We start from the raw sequence: 18,597 nt of genomic DNA, 5'->3' as shown, positions 1-18,597 counted from the left end.
CAGTGACCTGGAAGGCCACACTTGAAGCACAGACCATCATTGGGATTGGGAGCAGAAGCTTGGGGTGGGTACAGCCCGAAGGGGCTGCCTCTGCGGTGGAGGGGAAGACGAGGTGCAGCATAAGACTGTCTTGGTGCAGGTGCAGATGGGCGATACATGTTGTGGGGGATCCATATCCGACGCTTCTGTGCTAATGAGCCCGAAGATGAGCCAGCGTCACGGTTGCGCCTGAGGGATCCCTGGTGTTCCTGAAGACCAGTCTCAACCTGAATAGCCTTGTTCACTAAGGTGGCAAAGTCGGCAAAGTCATGAACGAGTAGTGCTAGCTTGATATCAGGGTGAAGTCCATCATGAAACTTCTCTTGCTTACGAGCATCAATTGCAATGTCTTCTTCAACATAACATGACAAGTCCAGAAATTCCCGTTGATAAGCATCTACATACTTGTTGCCTTGGGTGAGGTTGCGGAAATCTCGCTTCTTCCTGTCCATGATTCCCTGAGGAATGAAGCGGGCACGGAAGGCAGCTTGGAAATCCGACCAAGAGATGACCGTCCCAGCAGGTAGGGTACGCCTGTGGCTGTCCCACCATTGAGCAGCGAGACCCTTCAGAAAGAATGATGCAAAGGTGACATAGTTACCAGGGCCACACTAGCAGACTCCATTTCATACTTGATGTCGCAGAGCCAGTCATCAGCATCAAGGGGTTGAGTTGAGCTGCGGTAGATAGTTGGGTTGAGGCGCAAGAAGTCCTGCAGAGTTATTGGGGTTGGCTGTTGATTCATGTTCGGACGAGGAAACTGAGCCATCATTCCTTCCATGAACTAGTGGTTCAGCTCAAATTGTTGCATCATTCCGGCAAAGAATTCGGGCGGTGGTGGAGTGTTGCCACCACGGCCACGACCAGCAGGTCTAACCATCCTGCTAACATGTAACAGGGGGTAGTTCAGCATTGAGCATTTGCAAAGACAAGGATCATTCATGATGAAACATGCATAACGAAAGAGGTACGATGGATACCACTTCGTAGTCAACACGACAGTGTGTGTACTATTCAGGATACTATTCTAAGGAATATCTATGGCTTATCCAACTTTGGGGTGAATGTGGTCACGGGATCCTAATGTTAGAGTTAGTAAATTCGTTTAACCCGAATGGAAGAGAGATCAGAGTCCCAGAGTATAGATGAGGAGTAAAAGATCCTAATACCATCCAATGGCGACGTGGGCCCGTAAGACACACAACCATGTTAGTAAAAGTTCTTTTAGTGACTAGACTCAACTTCAGCCAAGGAGTTGGAAAGGGGGGTTCCTATAGGCAGTCGGCTCTGATACCAACTTTTGACGCCCTCGATTCGATTGTACACTAATCATACACGCAAATGTACGATCAAGATCAAGGACTCACGGGAAGATATCACAACACAACTCTAGACACAAATTAACATAATACAAGCTTTATGTTACAAGCCAGGGGCCTCGAGGGATCGAATACATCAGCTCGAATACACAAGAGTCAGTGGAAGCAACAATATCTGAGTACCGACATGAGTTAAAACAAGTTTGCCTTAAGAAGGCCAGCACAAAAGCAACAACGATTGAAAAGGCAAGGCCTCCTGCCTGGGAGCCTCCTAACTACTCCTGGTCGTCGGCGGTCTTCACGTAGTAGTAGGCACCCTCGGTGTAGTAGTAGTCGTCGTCGAAGGTGGCGTATGGATCCTGGGCTCCACCATTTGGTTGTAGCAACCAGCAAGAAGAAAGAAAGGGGGGAAAGGAGGAGCAAAGCAACCATGAGTACTCATCCAAAGTACTCGCAAGCAAGGATCTACACTACATATGCAACATTATCAAAGGAAGGCTGTATATGTGGACTGGGCTGCATAAATGCCAGAATAGAGGGGAAAGCCTAGCCTATCGAAGACTAGCATCTTCAAGTATCTTCAAGCATCTTGCAGCATATAGAAGAGTACAGATCAACATAATGTAAAGTAGTAGTAGTGTTATCAACCTCGACCAGAGATCCTTTCTCGACTCCTTGCGAGAAAGCAATCCTAGAGCCATACTATCCATTTCTCATAACCATTTCTCATCTCAAGTATCCAATCCTAGTTGTATCGATCGGGATACAACTCCAAGTATCCGTTACAGTAGGACAGGCTATCGATAGATGTTTTCTTCCATGCAGGGGTGCACCAACTTACCCACCACACTCGATTAACTTCGGCCGGACACACTTTCCTGGGTCATGCCCGGCCTCGGCCAAACAATACGCCGTAACCCGGCCTAGGCTTAATAGAAAGGTCAAGCACGCCGGACTAAACCTATGCCCCCAGGGGTCATGGGCCATCGCCCCGGGAACCCCTGCATGTTGCGTGGGCGGCCGGTGAGCAGACCTAGCTACCTCCTTCAAAAAGGCAGGTGCTTATGCAGTCCAACCCGGCGTGCGCCGCTCAGTCGCTGACGTCTATTAAGTTTCGGTTGATGTATACGACGTAGAACGCCTATACTATGCCCACGTGATGGTTAGTGCTATTGGGCCAAAGGCCCCTCGGATCAAATATCCAAATCGTAGTGGATTAGGAACACGCGGTAACAAGCAGAGACTCACGAAAGATGTGACCCCGTCGCCCCATCTTGAGGACTTGCAGCAAGGGCTAAGAATGCCCGGCCACGCCTCGTAATTATCTCACGGGCACCCTCTAGGTCAACCCGTCTCCACATCACTCGCAATTAAGCTCGCGCGGGTACCCCTCGGGGCCGACCCGTCTTTAGTAACATGTTCCAGTTGCAAAGTCATAGTAACCATAGTAATCGTGAGTCTAACATCAAGGGGAATGTGATGTGCGGTGCCGGGGCCTGGTCTTCAATCCCGTTGATCGGGTCTTCTAATAATCCAGCGGGGCGGTCGGGACAAAGTGGGGTCTCTGATGGGTCTCTACCCAGCCTATACTAAACAATTTAGGATAAGCAGATAGGTAACAACAACAGGTTACAATAAACAGGCTATGCATCAGAATAGGAGCAAACAATAACAGTAGCAAAATCTAATGCAAACATGAGAGAATGGAATGGGTGATATCAGGATGATCAAAGGGGGGGGGGCTTGCCTGGAAGCTCTGCTGAAAAGGAAGAAGTGCCATCGTCGACGTAGTCGATCATAGGGGCAGCATCAGTCTCGGGGTCTACTGGAGAGAAGAGGGGGAAGAAGCAGTAAAACAAAGCAAACAGATGCATCACTAAGCATAATATGGCAATATGATGTGCCGGGTGTGACCTAACGTATGGCTACACGATAAAGGCGAAGGGGGAATTCAACCGGGAATGTTTTCCCGGTTCCAGACCTGTGCCAGACAGATGACCGGAGGGGGAAAGTTCCATGTTCGGATAGTTAGAGGCATCTGACAAGTATGTGGGTAGCGTATTCGGGTTCGTCTCGTCGTTCTGAGCAACTTTCATGTATAAAGTTTTTCGATCCGAGCTACGGTTTATTTTATATTAATTTTCAAAGTTTTAAAACATTTTTCTAGAATTACTTAAATTAACAGAAAAGGAAAATGACGTCAGCATGTCATATGTGTGACGTCTGCAGTCAACAGTCCGGTTGACTGGTCAAAACTAACACGGGGGACCCACCTGTCATAGACAGTGGGTTAAACAGAGTTCAAACTAATCTAAATTTAGTTAGTAAAACTATTGGGCCCACCTGTCAGTGTCTAATTAACTAAACTAATTACTTTTAATTATTAAATTTTTTAATTAGAGGATTAAGCGGTGGGACCCGCACATCAGTCTCACTGGGCAGCCCAGTCAACAGTTGACTAGGTCAACCCAATCAACTGGGACCCGTAGGGCCCATGGTCAGCCACCCATAGGTGGGGCCTGGCCTTGCCACATTGGCCGGCCGGCGGCCGAACGCCGGCGAGCACAAAAATGCGGCGGAGGGCACTCGCCCTTGTCGGAATTTGCCTACAGGGTGTCTCCGGGGCTGGGGTTAGGCGCGTTCGAACGGGGAGTGAGCGGCGCAGCAGCTGGTGGTGGTGGTTTTGTCGGAAACGGCCGGAATCGGCGCTGGCGACGAGCGGAGGCAACAACGTTCTCGGGCGCTCGTCGAGCTAGGTGCTAGGGGGCACAGGAAGGCACGTGCACGTGCGCGTGCGCGTTGGGCTCCTGTGAGCACCAGGAGCTCGATGCCGTGCTCAGGCGAGCACGACAGGGGCCGTGGCCACGACGGCGAGACGTACCGCGGAGCTAAGCTCGGCCCAGGGCGGCAAGCATGGCTACGGGCGAATGGGGGTGTCGCGGGAAGGGGAGGAAGGAAGCAAAGGCTCACCAGGAGCCTGCAGGTGTGCAATCATGGGCTCGGGGGAGGCTCGGCGAAGCGAATCGACGGCGGTGAGCTCGAGCGTCCCGAGGAGGAAGACGGGGTGGATCCGACGCTGTGGTGCCATCCGGCTCCAACGGCGGGCATCGGTCGACGTGGAGGAGGACGGCGGGCGCCTATGGCATGACGGAGATGCGGGGCAATGACGGTGGCCGCGCGGTCGACGCAGCGACGGCGGCGGGCACGCTTGGGCAGTAGGGAGAAAAGGGCGAGCGCGAGCAAAGGGGAGAGGGGAGTGGATCTGGGAGGGAGAGGGAGAGTCAGAGAAGACGAGGGGGGTAGTGGGAGAAGGGCCCGAGGCGCCGGGGGCGTGGAGGCCTTATCCTCCTCGTCGCCGGCGAGCGGGTGCGGTGGGGTGCGCTAGGGGCGCGCACCAGGTCGGTGGAACAGGAGGGAGGCGCGGTGCGGGGAGCTAGGCTGTCCGGCTGGCCGAGGTGGGTCGAGGCCCAAGGGGAGGCGAGGGCTCTCCCACCCCTTCTTCTTTCCTTTTCCTTTTTTAAACTTTTTGTTTTAGCTATTTTAGGCCATTTAGACACTTTGAAAAAAAATGTTGGACCACCACCAATATTAACAAAGGATTATTTGCCACATGATGAACAATTTAGAATTTCACCTAGCATTTGAATTTGCATTCAAAGGGAAAATTGAAATAAACATGAGACAATAATGATCAGAAACTTGTTTAGCAAAATTATGAACTTAACCCCAAGGGTTACTGTAGCGTCATTACATAGGGGTGTTACACAAATCTAGCGCTTGCGCCATCGCTGCTTAACAATTTTATAGGATGCAATGGCGCGAGCGATGCAACCGGCTGCCACACGCATAACCGCCATCGTGCTCGTACCAAGTCGTCGAATCCACGGGAATTGCTGACGGACGACCAACTCCATGTCCAGCCCACACACTCCACTATGGAGGCTTGGCACACTGCAGAACAAAGGGCAAGAGGTCATCACCACGCCTAGATCGCCGCCCTGCTGCTACAATGCCTCGTCGTCGGTGTGGATCGTGGCTGCTGCACCATGTGCTGTTGCCGTTGCATGTACATCACTTCAAATCCGCTGTCGTATGTCACCGCCACCACTAAGTATAGAACCGTCTGGACCCCCGCTGCCATCGTCAGCCATATGGGCTTTGCCCGGCGGCGTCATCCGACAGCGGGGGAGGGGGGGGGGAGCGAGCTAGCGGCCAGGAAGCGGAGGAGTTAGATCGAGAATCACCCATACCTTTCGTGCCCAAGCATGTATGTATACATAAGAGCAACTGTTAAAATCATTAACAATTACTTATACTATGCAACAATGAGAAATGTTTAATGTCGCGCCTGGGTTGAAGTATGTATTTTTGAAGGACGGTAAATGCCCCTCACTCAACCAATGAAGGTGGGTAGGTTTATCCCATTGTTGTCTTCTTATTACGAGAGTTGAGAGCTTTTGGACCAAAGAAATTAATTTACCACTAAAAAGGAATCTCTGGCTCCTTGGACGATGAATCTTATTTATCTTAAAAAGAATCTATACTTTTGTGAAGCATTGCCTGCAAATCCGTACATGGTTTTGTATGAGATTTAAGAAATCGTACCATTTCAGCCATTTTTCATATCATCATTTTAGAATATTGCCGCATAGGTCCTAAGTTTTCCAGGCAACATAAGGATCATAGCACCAAAATCTCCCTCAATTCGCAATTATATATGTCATTTTAAATATTGATACAATTTCATCATTTAAATCTAATGTTCCACTCAAGATGCGTATTATGGCATGGAAGACGGCGACAGGTGCATTGGCAACTAATCTAGGCAGAGCGCATCGTCGTATTCATATACAGATATCATGTCCTATTTGTGGAGCGGAGATTGAAAGCAGTTTTCATGCATTGATTTCATGCATGCACGCCCGACGTGTTTGGGAGGGCTTACGTGCAATCTGGCCCTTGCCTGATGACTCACTACTAGTGGACTCTGTTAAGGACTGGATAGTGCAGCTACTTTCAAAATGTTTGGACAAGACCAGGGACTTGGTAATCATGACGATCTGGCGTATTTGGCAACTCCGAAATGATATAACACACGGGAGGAATGAGACCCCAGTAGAGGTAACTGTGGATTATCTTGACAGTTATTATAAGTCACTGAATTTGGTAAGGAACTATAGCATGGAGGAAATCGTCAAAGGGAAGATGCCGTTGTATGAGGACAGTCGGCCAAAGTGTGTAAAAAATACAGAATCCCCCACGCCTTGGCCTCCTCCGCCTATGGGCTGGGTTGCGTTGTCGGTAGACGGTTTATTCTCAGGCCAGGATGGACGCGCTTCGATTGGCATGGTGCTTCGCAGGGAGAACGGATCTACAATTTTTGCGGCATACAGATACATTTTTCACTGTAATGATGCCCTGGAAGCGAAAATTCATGCTATTATGCAGGGTATGGCACTGGCCATTCAACATTTGGAATGCCCAGTGATTGTTCAATCAGACTCTTCAAATGCTCTGGCCATTCTCTCGAGCGACAATCTTTCCAGGTCGGCCTATGGTCATCTAGCTGCTGAGATTAAAGCTCATTTGGTAGTTAGGAAGTTTGTTCCTCTAAACCTTGTATTGCGGTATGGTTGAATTCGATTCCTCCGTGGTGTGAGGAATTGGTGTCTCGTGATTGTAACCCTCTCATTGTGGAATAAAACATCCTTTCTCCCCGCAAAAAAAAACATGTTTGAAAAAAAATGTGTTTTTTTGTCATGAGAAAGTGATACAGTTTCCAGTCACATATCTTAACATTTTGTACATATCAATTGTAATAAAATTACCAAAGTTCTAATGCACGTTTTTTGTGAAGCCATACAGAGTTTTTTTGTTGTTGTAAAAATACTGATTTTGTTTTTTGAGAATTAGAAAAAGTACCGATTGACCTCTCGCCAATCGTCATTGGGGAGCGACGGAGCGCTGTTCCTCTTCTTCCCCCAACCTCACTCCTCCGCACGAACAAGCCTCCAGGCCTCCGTCCAGCGGGCGAAGCACGCCAACTCGAAGGATTTCTCTCTCATAGTCGTCGCCATCCACATAACCCGCTCTACCGAACTGCCGAGGAGAGGAGATCCACCTGGTCTGGTCGATTTCTTCTGTTGGCGACGAACCCCTAACCTGCTTGGATTGTTCATTTTTTTTTATTTGCTGTGAGCAGTCCAATCCACATATCTCTTTCCGGGACTGATATCGACGCATTCCTTTCGCCGCGGTCTCGTTTGCAGCATGGTCATGGTGGAGTTCTAACTGCAGTTGGGTTTCCAGTAATTTTGGGGGTTCAACAGTTCAACAGAACCCCCAAACCCTACGTTAGATCCGCCCCCCTGCCGAGCTCCGCTACGTTTATGATATTGTGACGGCATCGTAGAGCCCTTCACTGCTGTGAGGCTGGGACTTCTAATGGGCCAGATGGTGAGTGCGCCACTGTTATGCTTTAACATTTTATTAAGGCTGGGTGCTCGTCTTGTCTGACGACTGAGCCTGTTCCGATGCCCCTGAAATGGCGAAATTGTGCAGGTTTCCGATGGTGTCATCCAAGAACAGGCAGCTCGCAATGGTAATCACGATGTAAACTTACATCTTCTTGCAGCATGTTGTTTTGGTTATTTGGTTGAGCACCTGATTGGTATGCGGTTGCTTTGTTGCATTTTCTTTGCCAGGCGGGATCATTAAGAACGGGAGGGAAATCCTATTGCAGGTGAGAATATGTCTAAGCATGTATTTTGTGTTTGTTGAAATATATTGCCCGCCTCTCTCCATCAGTTCGGACTTACGGATGAGTTGGCTGGAGCATGAATTCAATAGTGTCATGCTGTGTATCAAATCTAGAGACATGGATCTTAGAAATGCTACTGGACTTAGAGACTGTTCATTCCAATCGATAGACATCAGGATATGTGCTCACTTGCTGTGAAAACACAGCCAATAAGCATGTTCTGTAATCTGCTAGCACATACTTTTTTTCTTTCAATTACTATAAACCAGATATAATTTCATTTTTTACCGATAATTATTCGGATGTATCTGACCGGCATCGGTGTGGAAACTCAATGACGTATCAGGGTAATCTAGCATCTAGTTTCTGTTCAGTTTGAGTTATTTTGCTCCTTGTGCAAAGTACAAATAGGAAAGAAGCTATTGCTTATAGTAGTTGGTCTTGTGGTCTTAAGGTTGCCCATGTCTTGGTGAGCGTGCATTTGTGCATCATCGTAATTTGCATTTAGCTTGACATGGCCCACTCACCAATTTAAGATAAGCTATGAATATTTCCCGTATGACAATGGCAACAGGACTAGTGCCTTTCATGAATACAGAAAAGCTCATTTAATGAACAAGTACGAGTTCTCTCACATATCTCTTGATATCAATTGTGTGTCAGGCTTTTAACTGGGAATCCCATAAACACAATTGGTGGAGTAATTTAGAGGGCAGAGTTGCCGACATTGCTAAATCTGGGTTTACATCAGTATGGTTGCCTCCACCGACACAATCGTTATCTCCAGAAGGTAAGCTAGTCATGAGTTCACCATTACTCTTTCTTATCAAAAGAATAGTTGCAGAAAGTCTGACTGATGCGTTTCTCCACAGGCTATCTGCCACAGAACCTGTACAGCCTTGACTCTTGTTATGGTTCTCTTCAGCAGCTAAATTCGTTGATTCAGAACATGAATGACCACAATATAAGGGCTATGGCTGATGTAGTTATTAACCATCGAGTTGGGACTACTAAAGGATCAAATGGGATGTATAATCGTTATGATGGTATCCCAATATCATGGGACGAACATGCGGTTACATCTTGTTCTGGTGGGAAGGTAGCCATTTTACAAAGACTAAGAATAAAGAAAACAAAGAACAAAAAGAAACCCCCGTATAAAACAATGACCAGGGTACTAGCGACCTGGAGTTTTACTTCTTATAGTGATGCATAAGTATGACTTGGTTTGTACAAGATATTCCTATTTTGTGCAGCCTTTTTCTTATCACCATATCTTGATTGCTAAGCACTATTATTAAGCATTACTCAACTTTGGTGCAACTTGTTTATCAGGGGAACAAAAGTACTGGCGATAACTTTGATGGGGTTCCCAACATAGATCATACCCAGCCATTTGTAAGGAAGGATATTATTGAATGGCTGATCTGGCTTCGGGAAACCATTGGTTTTCAAGATTTCCGCTTTGATTTCACAAAAGGGTAAATAGTCAATTGGCTAGAAACATACTATTATTAAACAAACAAATTAACTACTGTTGCCATATTTTTGCATTGTTAATGTGCTGATTGGCCACATTTTCTGTTTAGTGCAGTTATGCTTCGAAGTTTGTGAAAGAATACATTGAGGAATCAAAGCCTCTTTTTGCAGTGGGGGAATACTGGGACAGCTGTGAATATGCCCCCCCTGACAACCGTCTGAGCTACAATCAGGGTAAGAGATACATAATGGCATCTGTACTGATTACTATGCCACAATGATGTAATTTCTGGCCAAAGCGCTCTTAACCAATCCCTTGACTGACTACCATGAATATTATGGTAATATACATATTATGCCCATGTTATCGAAATTTATCAATGTTAGATTGTTACCACTGTCCTGGTTTCCTCTTCATTTGTCTGCCCATCTCTCTGAACCGTTCTTGACATGGAAGGTTTAATTTACTACTACGAATGCAAGGCAGTTCTGTAACTATATCAGATTGTCTCCACGCATTTGTCGTATTGATGAAACCAAATAAAGACATACAAGCAACATCTTTCATTTTTTTCAGATAAACACAGGCAGAGAATTATCAATTGGATAGATAGCACTGGAGGACTTTGCGCTGCGTTTGATTTCACAACGAAGGGTATTCTTCAGGTTAGAAATGATCATGGTTCTACGGAGCAAGTAAGTATCTTTGGTGATTTGTTTGAGCAGTTTGGTGTTGCTGGAGCAGGAGGCTGTGAAAGGAGAGTTGTGGCGTTTGCGCGACCCTGAAGAAAAGCCGCCTGGTGTGATGGGGTGGTGGCCTTCAAGATCAGTTACATTTATTGAAAATCATGACACAGGGTCAACTCAGGTCCATGTTTCCCCCCTTCTTTGCTCAAGGCTAACTTTTCCAAGTTAATATTTGCTTGGAATTGTTCATTGGGTTCTATTAAGCACATCTAATTGGAAGTTATATTATTTCAGGGCCATTGGCCATTTCCATCTGACCATGTCATGGAGGTATGGCATCAGTTGTTTGCATTACTTATCCATAGACTGGTTTTAGTTAGAAGTGAATTGCATGTTCTACGCAATCAATTTATACAACGATGATGATTTTATAAAACCCTGACGCAGTTAAATAATGATCGTAGGCATCAAAAAGTCGTTCGTCACATTAAGAATTTCAAGACAGGTATCGTCAATAAGGATCACATGTTTATACTGTATTTGAATAGACAAAGATTTCACCCATATTGTATCTGACTTGATCTAGATATACTGTTAGTCTGTTTCAAGATGTGACCACTGACCATGCTGCTGCAGCTGGAACTAGTATAGAAGTGAATTGTGTATTAACAGCCGCTTCCGCATCATTTGCTTTAGAACAAGTGAGCTGTTCTCTTCGGAGATATAACTGTTAGTCATTTACTAAACACATGCACAAACTAATTGTCTTTCAGGGATATGCTTATATACTCACGCACCCTGGAATCCCCACAGTGTTCTACGACCATTTCTTTGATTGGGGAGATTCTTTCCACGATGAAATAGCAAAACTGGTATTCTGTTCATACCAATCTATTCTAGCATACATCCATGACAGCTGTTTGCCCTAAACTTTGAATATTATTTTTTGTACCCAGATGGAGATTAGGAAATCCCAAGACATACATAGTCGTTCAGCTGTCAAAATTTTGGAGGCAAGCTCAAATCTGTACTCGGCAGTAATCGATGATAAGTTGTGCATGAAGATCGGAGAGGGCCCCTGGTGCCCAAGCGACCCAGAGTGGAAGCTGGCGGCATGTGGAGACAGATATGCCGTGTGGCACATGTAGGCAGCGACAAGCCGCATCAGCGTGCCATATTTCTGCTGAAGAGAAGATTAGCCTGGTAACTGAAGTACACCACACCAGATTACCGCAGCATACCTACACCTATCTATTATGAATAACGATATGTGTGAGTGGAACCGGGTATTCCTGAAGAGGCGCTAATGCCGCGCTTCTCCTGCCTGCCTAGGTTCGAGTTCTGGGACAAACCTGACGGCCACCTTACTTTATTCAAGTGCTAAACTTCGAAAATAGAATAAATTGTTATGAGTGCACCATGTCACTGCATTCATTTGGCTAGCCAATAATAGAGGGCATCATCCTATCTCTTTATGTATGAAATGCAGAATGTACATTTATAATGTGACAACTACACACAGCTGCTTGATTATATAGTACTCCCTCCGCCCTACAATATAAGACGTTTTTGTAAGCTATGTTCGTTTTTGTAAGCTAACATAGCTTACAAAAACGTCTTATATTGTGGGACCGAGGGAGTAGAAAAGAAGTTTCATGTTTTAGTTTCCCCCATGTTATGTATTCGTGGAAAGTGTATCTGGGCAGGTTGAGGCAATTTTCAAAGGTCGTCTGCTCTCACAGCATTTTGCCTGTTTGCATCGTGGCAATGTTGACTTAACCTGTTGGCAATCTTCCAGCGGAAGGAGGGATTCCTTCCCAGCCAAGGAGTCGCCTGGCATTCTCGCACACGACTCCCTTAGTTACTGTAATGCAGTTTTTAATCTTCATTACAATTAAGTCCGTTTTCCCTCTCTTCGCTAGGTGTTGGAGAGAGGGCATGTTCTGTAATAATCATCTTATGAGTATTTCGGAACAAAAATCTCATGTATACATACTCGTGCAAAATAAATGGCGGGAACAGGTACAAAATATAAATCCCTGGCTCACCTTCCCGCCGCCGGCTCTTCACCCCTTCCAGTTCCGTTCCTCCCACCTCATGGCGGTGGAGCCGCCACCAAGCAACCACCACGGCGACCCATCTACTTCTGGCGGCCTGGGCTACTTCCATCTCCGCCTCCTCGGCCCCGCCGCGTCGCTCTTCCTGCTCCGCTCCGACCGCCTCTATTCTCTCTCCTTTTCCCGCCGCCGGGGCTACCGCCTCCGCCTCATCGCGTCCCCTGCGCGTCGCCGCAGGCGCTGCCGCCGCCGCGATCTTCTGCTCAGCACTGCCGGCTGCGTCCTCCGCCTCACCCACTGCTTTTCCAGTCCCGACGCCGTGCGCGTCAATGGGCTGCCCCTCGACGACGGCGGCGGCCCGGTCAATCTGGCCGTGGGCGACGAGGTCTCGCTGCTCCTCCTCGGCTCCAGGTACGGATTTGTGGCGGAGAAATTTGTCGCTTGCGAAAGGGGTGACGAGGTAGCGGGGTCCTGCGAGGAGGTTCTTGTGCTGAGGGCAGAGTCGCTCCGGAAGCGGCTAAGAGCGATCTCAGAGAGCCAGGACCCTATTTCTTTCTTGAGGGATCCACACCGTGCACATGCCGGAGTGAAAAAAGCGAGAGGAGAGGGTGATTTATTGTGTCAGGGCAATCCAATTAACTCTTTTCCTCAGGAGAATTTGCGGCAACAAGAATGCAATTCTGATCAAAACAGACCGGGACACCAACCTGATGTTACAAACGAAGATACTGTTCAGGTGCCTCAAAGAAGCAAACGATGCAGCAATGTAGAGCTCAAAGGGTGCAGTAATGGGAATGTAGAGCAACATCACACGGAGGGTTGCTACTCAGACGGGAGCATATTCTTCCTGAACCGCCTCACTGGCGTAAGACCTGAAATGCGAGCGGAGCAACACAGTGGAGTGACCCTACCACAGCTTCTCCACCCTATTGGCAGCTTGTTGCGAGTGTTTATTGCAACGTTTACCTCTGACATTTCCTGGTGCGTGCTCTCTCCACTGTTGAATTTCCCCCTTTGTCATGTTGAGATCCATGATTAAATTCCCCATGGAAGTCGTAATTGATGTACGTCTCTCAGGTTCCTGGACTACTGTAAGATTCCCCAGTACCTGCCAGTAACAATAGCATGCCACAACAAGGACAGATGCTGGAGTGCGAACAGTGAAAATAGAACTGCAGTCCCTTTCGAAAACCATCCTAATTTACTTCTAGTGTAAGTGGCTACCCAAAAAATCCTTGCAAGCTAATATCTCATGCTTTCATATTTTGAATCCATAGGGTGTAGGCAAGTCAGACACAGCATCTTAGTTTGCAGTATTTGCTGAGCTTTATGGTAGACCAAAACAAGTTAAGCATAACTTTCCTGGAGGATTAATACTGATTTGTTGATGTGTATTTTGCCTTTAAGATACCCCCGATTTCCAGAAGTGATAGCATTTGGAAAGGATAGGAAGAATCAAGGAGTTGCATGCCACCATCCAAAGCTCATAGTGTTACAGAGAGAGGACAGCATGCGTGTTATTATTTCTTCAGCTAACTTGGTACCTAGACAGGTCAGTGTTACAATTCATGCCATAATGTCTTGTCTTGAATTCTTTATTTTTTTCCTGGTGATTTCTGTTGCTATGCTCTTACTGAAAGCAAACTATACTTTGTGCAGTGGCATCTCATAACAAACACAGTGTGGTGGCAAGACTTTCCCCGTAGGACATCCCCCGATTATTCAGATCTTTTTAGTGCATTCGAGGGACCAAAATCTGATTTCGCTGCTCAGTTAGTTTCATTCATAGGATCCCTTATCAATGAAGTCCCTGGCCAAGCATATTGGATAAATGAGATAGCGAAGTATGATTTTGAAGGAGCTGGTGGGTACCTTGTTGCTTCAGTACCAGGGTTGTATATGCCAAGTCCTTGTTATTTGGAGTCCAATTATTGCCTTTCAGTAAGTCTACTCTTATTACTGATATAATATGTGATGTATATTTTCTTGTTTAGTGAAGCCCTTAGGAAGAATAACTAAACATATAAACTATATTCAACCAAACAACATGCTATCTATTATTTGCGTACATTCTCAAGTACAAACACTTGTCCTAACTTCTAGTTCTTCATTAAAATAGTTTTGACCTATTCCCTGACCAGACACTATCGATTATTTATGCAGGAAAAACAGATTATACATACAAAATCTTCATATAGAATATTCCTTGGTTCTGTGCAAACATCTGTAGTTGGTTTATCCCATCGGTTTCACTTACCATCTGATGCCGGTTCACAACTGAAAGCCTTGTCTGTATTTCTTGGAAAATGCCGTGAAAACATGCATGGAACTACAGAAGTGATCTTGAAAAGAAATACAAATATACCTGCAGATGCTAATGCTGTGAGTGTCCTTGTTGCTGATCTGGATAAATTTTGTGAGGAAGGTACATGCAAACCTCAAAATGTGTAACTTTTACTGCACGTTAACTCGCATCCTGATGTGCTTTGTGTTTCATGATTCATGTGCAAATCAACATATTTGCTTCCCTTTCTGTTATTTTAATCAATAACCATGTCCAATGCCCCGAAGCAGATTCTGTCCAACTTGGTTTCTTGCCTAGAGAGGTTGCGAAATGGGTATCTCCCCTTAGTGACACGGGCTTCTTCAAATTTTCTGGATTTATCTACCCTAGAGAAGCCCTGGAAGCTGCATTTGGAGCAACTAACACAAAAGTGCAGTTGCTTATGTATGTATCAAAGGTATTGTAGGAAGATCTCAAGATGCCTTTTGATATCTTTGCAGTAGTTTTGAGAAACCCATGCTGATCTTAAACTCTTTCTATGAAATTCAGGGTCCAGAGTTTTCTCAAATTTCAGGGCTGATTCAGGATGAACATCTCCCTTCATTGTGCTCACTTGTAGCGTGCTTGAAAAGAAGCCCTGGGCTTTGGCGGTTAGAAGAGGTAATAAACCAAACTAAAGTTTGATAGCATAATTTACTATTCCATATTTTTTGTTAAATTAGTGGTAATACTTACTCTGGGATACTTGAAATTTGTAGCTCCATAGCACTATCAGGTGATTGACGTAGCTCACATTAATTTTTTGCCACCATTTAAAGGGAACAGTCTTCCATTCTTCGGTTTCATACGACCTTACATATTTTATTTCGTTCAAGTATCATTGGCGTAAGTTGAATTATCGTTTGTATATGACTTGCCAATATATATGATAAATTACTCCGTGAAGAATCCTGTGAGAATTACAAATAGTACAGGATAGATGCGATAGTGCAATTTCTCCCCAGTCCCCACTGTTCCGCGCGCGCACTCTATGCAATATGATTCTGTTAGTTCTTAAATAGCCTGACTAGTAAATTCAGCGTTTATTCTTCTTGCCTCTCGTATTTTTTCACGGGGATTTCATGCCTCTTTTTATCAGCTTGTGTTTAAAGTTTCCTAAGTTACTTAGTGACTGTCTAAGTTAATCCCTTGTCCCCTGCTATGTTTAGTAACCCATTGTCTTAAAACTATGATCTGCATTGTTCTGCAACAGGTATTATCACACTTTAAGTGGCCTGAAACACTGGAGACTGATTTTATGTACAGTGAGTAAAACCATCTTTCTTTTGTTACTGGAAGCCAATCATCTTAATATGGGATTTTTTAACTAAACACGTTTATTTACGAATTATATTATAGGTGCTTCATCCATCGGGACTTCTATTAATCCACAGTTCATTGCACACTTCGCTTCAGCGACAGGTAAACGATCCAATCACGATGTTGACTCCGAAGAATCTGATCCAGAGGTAATATTTAATTGCCCCATGAACTACACCATCTCAGTAACTTCCTGGCTTTTTACTCATTATTCATGGACATTCATTTCCCATGTTCCCCAATCTTCCTAGTGGGGTGGCTGGACAGCAGGCCATGAGCTAAAGAAGCCATCAATCAGTTTGTTATTTCCAACAATTGAGAGGGTGAAAAGCGCGGCTTGTGGAATTCAGTTGTCCAGATATTTGCTTTCTCTACCTGAGGTTGATTTCTCTTTCCAAAATCTTGATTATGTGCTTATTTTATCGGTTAAAGAGCTCATGACACATTCACATCATATTTGAAGTTCCCATGGCCTAGCTACTTCCTTCAGGATGAAGTTCCTTATTAATCTGGGATGCTTTAGTTCAATGAATTATGTAGCTGTGCACAATGAAATAGGCGACACACATCTCTCTAGTTAGAGAAGCAAGTGATAAGGATATTAATGACTTAGAGGTGTTCCTTGTATAGCAGATACATTGCGGTGGGAATAGTTTTTCTTCCATTATAATATCCTGTCCAGAATATTGTAGTCTGGTGGTTGAAGAAAGAAGGCATAAGTTATATTTTATGGTTCTACTTCTACCCATCTCATATACTCCATTTTTACAGAAAACGTGGCAAAGATTGAGATCTACCGGCATATTTCATGATGCAATCCCACATCCACATGATAGGATAGGGCATCCTATGCATGTTAAGGTATGCTCAATATCATAGGGTAAATATTCATTGCCTTCTCTTGTTAATGCTGAGGTGGATAGCATATGTAGGTCTTAGGCGACATCTATATTAGGGAGGATGATGATTCAAGGAAAATTATTACTCCCTCCGTCCCATAATATAAGAGCGTTTTTGACACTAGTGTAGTGTAAAAAATGCTCTTATATTATGGGACGGAGGGAGTATATAACAATGCGATTTAATGGATAACGAGGGAAAGGAATTCACAATGATGAAAAAAATTCTCTCACCCTCAACAGGTCAACGGAGTGGTCAGCTTAGCAGAACTAGAGGCTAACTTTAATCATCATCCCCAATATGGATGTTGCTAACTAATGAACCCCAGTTACAATATTGACATCATACTCTATACCAGGTTGCTCAGAGGCGATTCCGGTCTCGGTTAGGTGGCTATTCATTTGGCTGGACTTACTGTGGATCTCACAATTTCAGCCCAGCTGCCTGGGGACAACCGTTGCGCCCTCCGTCCAAAGCGAATCCTACTGATGCCACCAGAGGAGCTCCTTCTGGGTCAAGGCTGCACATTTGCAACTATGAGCTGGGCATCATTCTCATTGCCCCGCCGCCAGGCATGTCAAAGGAGGGCAATGGAAGGAGGCATGGGATTGATGGCATATCCCTTCCATTTGTCATCCCTGCACCACAATACAAGTACAGTGATAGGCCCGCGACACCGCTGGCTATACGACAAGCCATGGCCGAAGCTTGTATTCCGCAGAGCGACTTGTCGGAAGAGACTGACGAGGATATACCAGATGAAGATGATGAGCATGTGGTTGAGCTATCTGACTGTTGTCCTGAAGAGAAAGAAGAGGAAAAGATCTACGCAGAGACTCTATGGGGGCAGGTGGATTCTTCTCAGAGCCAGGGAAAAGATTCCTGAAATTGGAGGCTGGCTCTGCAGTTTTTCAGAAAGTACAGACCAGATATTCATTGGATAAGAGCGTCCAAGGAGAGTACATTAGATCTAAACATGACAGTTGACAGACAGATTCCAAAGCTGGTTCTCATATCACAGTGAATTCATCATTCTTAACAAGAGAAAATTATCGTCATTGATTCTCATATGAAGTTACAGGCATAAATCACATGAACAGCCGCCTGAATCACCAGGATTATTTCTTATTAAAGGATTGTAGATGATTCAATTGCTTTTTTTTAGCTTGTATTGTGTGGTGTATCTTGTCATTTATTGGTGTATTGATAATTATCATTTGTACACTTATCAACAGAGCCTGGAAGGCAACTATTTCTGATGTGAAGAAACATTGGAACGAAATGTTTTACTTCCTCTGTTCCTAAATATAGGTCTTTTTAGAGATTCCAGTACAAACTACACGTATATAGACATATAGATTCACTCGTTTTGCTCCGTATCTAGTCCATAGTGGAATCTCTAAAAAGACTTATATTTAGGAACGGATGGAGTACTTTACTGTGTGTGATGTGCCTTGCCTAGTTGAGTATCATCAATCTTCAATCTGTTATTCCATTTTTTTTCTGCATGAATACCTTTGTAATCCTGCTATAAGGTAATCTGCAAATCAAATAAATTTTCTCCTTTGAAATTAAAATAAAACCTGCATCTTTGATATATTTTGTAGTTTCATCCTTTCCATCTGCAAATTGCATGTAAGCAAGAAATAATGTGCTGGTTGACCACACGTAGATAATTGCAAAACCCTTGGGGCATCTCTAGCCGATGAGTTA

General features: G+C 45.0%; 2 protein-coding genes across 3 annotated transcripts; both read left to right on the top strand.

Annotated features, from left to right (window-relative positions):
• Positions 1 to 7,272: 7,272 nt before the first annotated feature.
• On the top strand, positions 7,273 to 11,817 carry LOC125537966 (probable alpha-amylase 2). The gene is made up of 13 exons (XM_048701286.1): positions 7,273 to 7,482; positions 7,628 to 7,814; positions 7,920 to 7,959; positions 8,063 to 8,100; positions 8,782 to 8,908; positions 8,991 to 9,217; positions 9,454 to 9,599; positions 9,713 to 9,831; positions 10,175 to 10,263; positions 10,343 to 10,465; positions 10,579 to 10,614; positions 11,058 to 11,156; positions 11,241 to 11,817. The coding sequence occupies exons 2-13, from the start codon at positions 7,803 to 7,805 to the stop codon at positions 11,430 to 11,432; spliced, it is 1,248 nt and encodes a 415-aa protein (XP_048557243.1). The 5' UTR covers positions 7,273 to 7,482; positions 7,628 to 7,802; the 3' UTR covers positions 11,433 to 11,817.
• A 146-nt stretch (positions 11,818 to 11,963) lies between these two features.
• On the top strand, positions 11,964 to 18,332 carry LOC125537965. Of its 2 annotated transcripts, none has more exons than XM_048701285.1 (13): positions 11,964 to 13,322; positions 13,419 to 13,553; positions 13,749 to 13,893; positions 14,001 to 14,282; positions 14,505 to 14,766; positions 14,916 to 15,082; positions 15,175 to 15,285; positions 15,878 to 15,929; positions 16,024 to 16,133; positions 16,236 to 16,364; positions 16,756 to 16,845; positions 17,243 to 17,812; positions 18,090 to 18,332. In XM_048701285.1, exons 1-12 carry the CDS (start codon positions 12,154 to 12,156, stop codon positions 17,768 to 17,770), a joined length of 3,180 nt encoding a protein of 1,059 aa, XP_048557242.1. In that variant the 5' UTR covers positions 11,964 to 12,153; the 3' UTR covers positions 17,771 to 17,812; positions 18,090 to 18,332. The 2 variants fall into 2 exon arrangements, with proteins under 2 accessions (XP_048557242.1, XP_048557241.1); XM_048701284.1 differs by having other exon boundaries at positions 17,243 to 17,816; positions 18,094 to 18,332.
• Positions 18,333 to 18,597: the final 265 nt, after the last annotated feature.

This window comes from Triticum urartu, chromosome 2 (assembly GCF_003073215.2).
Source record: "Triticum urartu cultivar G1812 chromosome 2, Tu2.1, whole genome shotgun sequence".
Lineage (NCBI taxonomy): Eukaryota > Viridiplantae > Streptophyta > Magnoliopsida > Poales > Poaceae > Triticum > Triticum urartu.
This window is presented reverse-complemented; position numbering and strand designations above follow the sequence as displayed.

Bases quoted from the DNA above. Each gene is read 5' to 3' on its own strand.
- LOC125537966 (XM_048701286.1), top strand. The intron at 9,600-9,712 runs GTAAATAGTCAA...TGTTTAGTGCAG, and splicing joins CGCTTTGATTTCACAAAAGG to TTATGCTTCGAAGTTTGTGA. The intron at 11,157-11,240 runs GTATTCTGTTCA...TTTTGTACCCAG, and splicing joins ACGATGAAATAGCAAAACTG to ATGGAGATTAGGAAATCCCA.
- LOC125537965 (XM_048701285.1), top strand. From the start codon at position 12,154: ATGCAGTTTTTAATCTTCATTACAATTAAGTCCGTTTTCCCTCTCTTC. The intron at 14,283-14,504 runs GTAAGTCTACTC...TTATTTATGCAG, and splicing joins AGTCCAATTATTGCCTTTCA to GAAAAACAGATTATACATAC. The intron at 15,083-15,174 runs GTATTGTAGGAA...TATGAAATTCAG, and splicing joins TGCTTATGTATGTATCAAAG to GGTCCAGAGTTTTCTCAAAT.